Source organism: Sphaeroforma arctica, assembly GCF_001186125.1.
Source record: "Sphaeroforma arctica JP610 unplaced genomic scaffold supercont1.189, whole genome shotgun sequence".
NCBI lineage: Eukaryota > Ichthyosporea > Ichthyophonida > Sphaeroforma > Sphaeroforma arctica.
Genome location: NW_014040369.1, coordinates 33,417 through 34,720, shown reverse-complemented (window position 1 = coordinate 34,720; position 1,304 = coordinate 33,417). Strand labels below are relative to the sequence as shown.

Below are 1,304 nucleotides of genomic sequence, written 5' to 3'. Positions count from 1 at the left end.
CTACGCTTACTATTATAAATGTTATTATATTGATTGGTGTGTATAATTGGTATACATATAAACCAATACCTGTTGCGATGTGCCACGACACGCGCTGTGAGCAGTCGTGGATGGCCTTGAGAGCCGGTACCACGAGTTCATTCATCTGTGGTGTGTATGTGTGCGTGTAAGCGTTGGAGATAAAACACGTGTGAATGTTGTGAGTGACGCGAATAAGCGCTTGATAGGTAAACCCTAAAACCCTAAACTCCAACCCTTATACTATTCGAGTATACTACATATTGCATAAGCGATGAGTACGAGGGCGACCGGCGCATGCAAAGATATTAATACACACACACGTAAATGTTAGATGATAATACACATACGTAGATATTTACACACACATACGTAGATGATAATACACACATACGTAGATGTTGATACAAACATACATAGATGTTAATACACATATTTGTATATTTATACACACACACGTAGATGATAATACACACATACGTAGATGTTAATACACACATACATAGATGATAAACTACATACGTAGATATTTATCCACACATACGTAGATGTTAGTACACACCTACGTAGATGTTAATACACGCATACGTGGATGGTAATACACACATACGTAGTTATTCATACACGCATACGTGGATGTTAATACACTCATACGTAGTTATTCATACACGCATACGTGGATGTTAATACACACTTACGTAGTTATTCTTACACACATATGCAACTGCAGTATTTGCGTAAGTGTCTACATACAAGTGACTGCTGTCTGGATGTGTGCACAACAACTGCCATTGTGAACTGCTGACAGCCAATGACATACCGTTCGCAATTGCAAGCGATCTCTCATGTGGCCCTCCAGATCCTCCAGCGTAGCACACACCCCGCGCAGAAACTTCTCGGCGTTGTCATGGCAACGCTTCCGCCACACCACGCACGCCCTGATCATACCCTCTCGCACAAGATGGACGTCACATAGCTCAAACGTAACGGCCACGCGATCGATTGAAGCGCTGTAACAGAAGACACACATGCGCGAATATAAGTGAACACACAAACGCATTAAAGGAGAAAATCATCGACGAATAGAAGTGAGCACACAAACTCAACCTTGTCTGAGTCGAGTTTGATGTGAGTGCGAAGGAATAGCCACTTCATTTGAGGACAGATTGTGAGTATGAAAAGAATCGAGCACACATTGCTTGCAAGGTATGCTTATGTGAGTGACTATGACAGCAGAAGCAAAGCAGCACATGTTCACAGACTGCGGACGGACTATTAATTTACTA

General features: G+C 41.9%; 1 protein-coding gene across 2 annotated transcripts in view; it reads right to left on the bottom strand.

The window, feature by feature from the left end:
- The window catches only part of SARC_03634, a 23,906-nt gene that overhangs the window by 9,277 nt on the left and 13,325 nt on the right, over positions 1-1,304 (bottom strand). For both annotated transcript variants that reach the window (XM_014302563.1, XM_014302562.1), the window contains exons 13-14: positions 839-1,028; positions 70-145 (exon numbers count right to left, since the gene is read on the bottom strand). In XM_014302563.1, the coding sequence (XP_014158038.1) occupies positions 70-145; positions 839-1,028 (266 nt within the window). The remainder of the gene's footprint in view (positions 1-69; positions 146-838; positions 1,029-1,304) is intronic.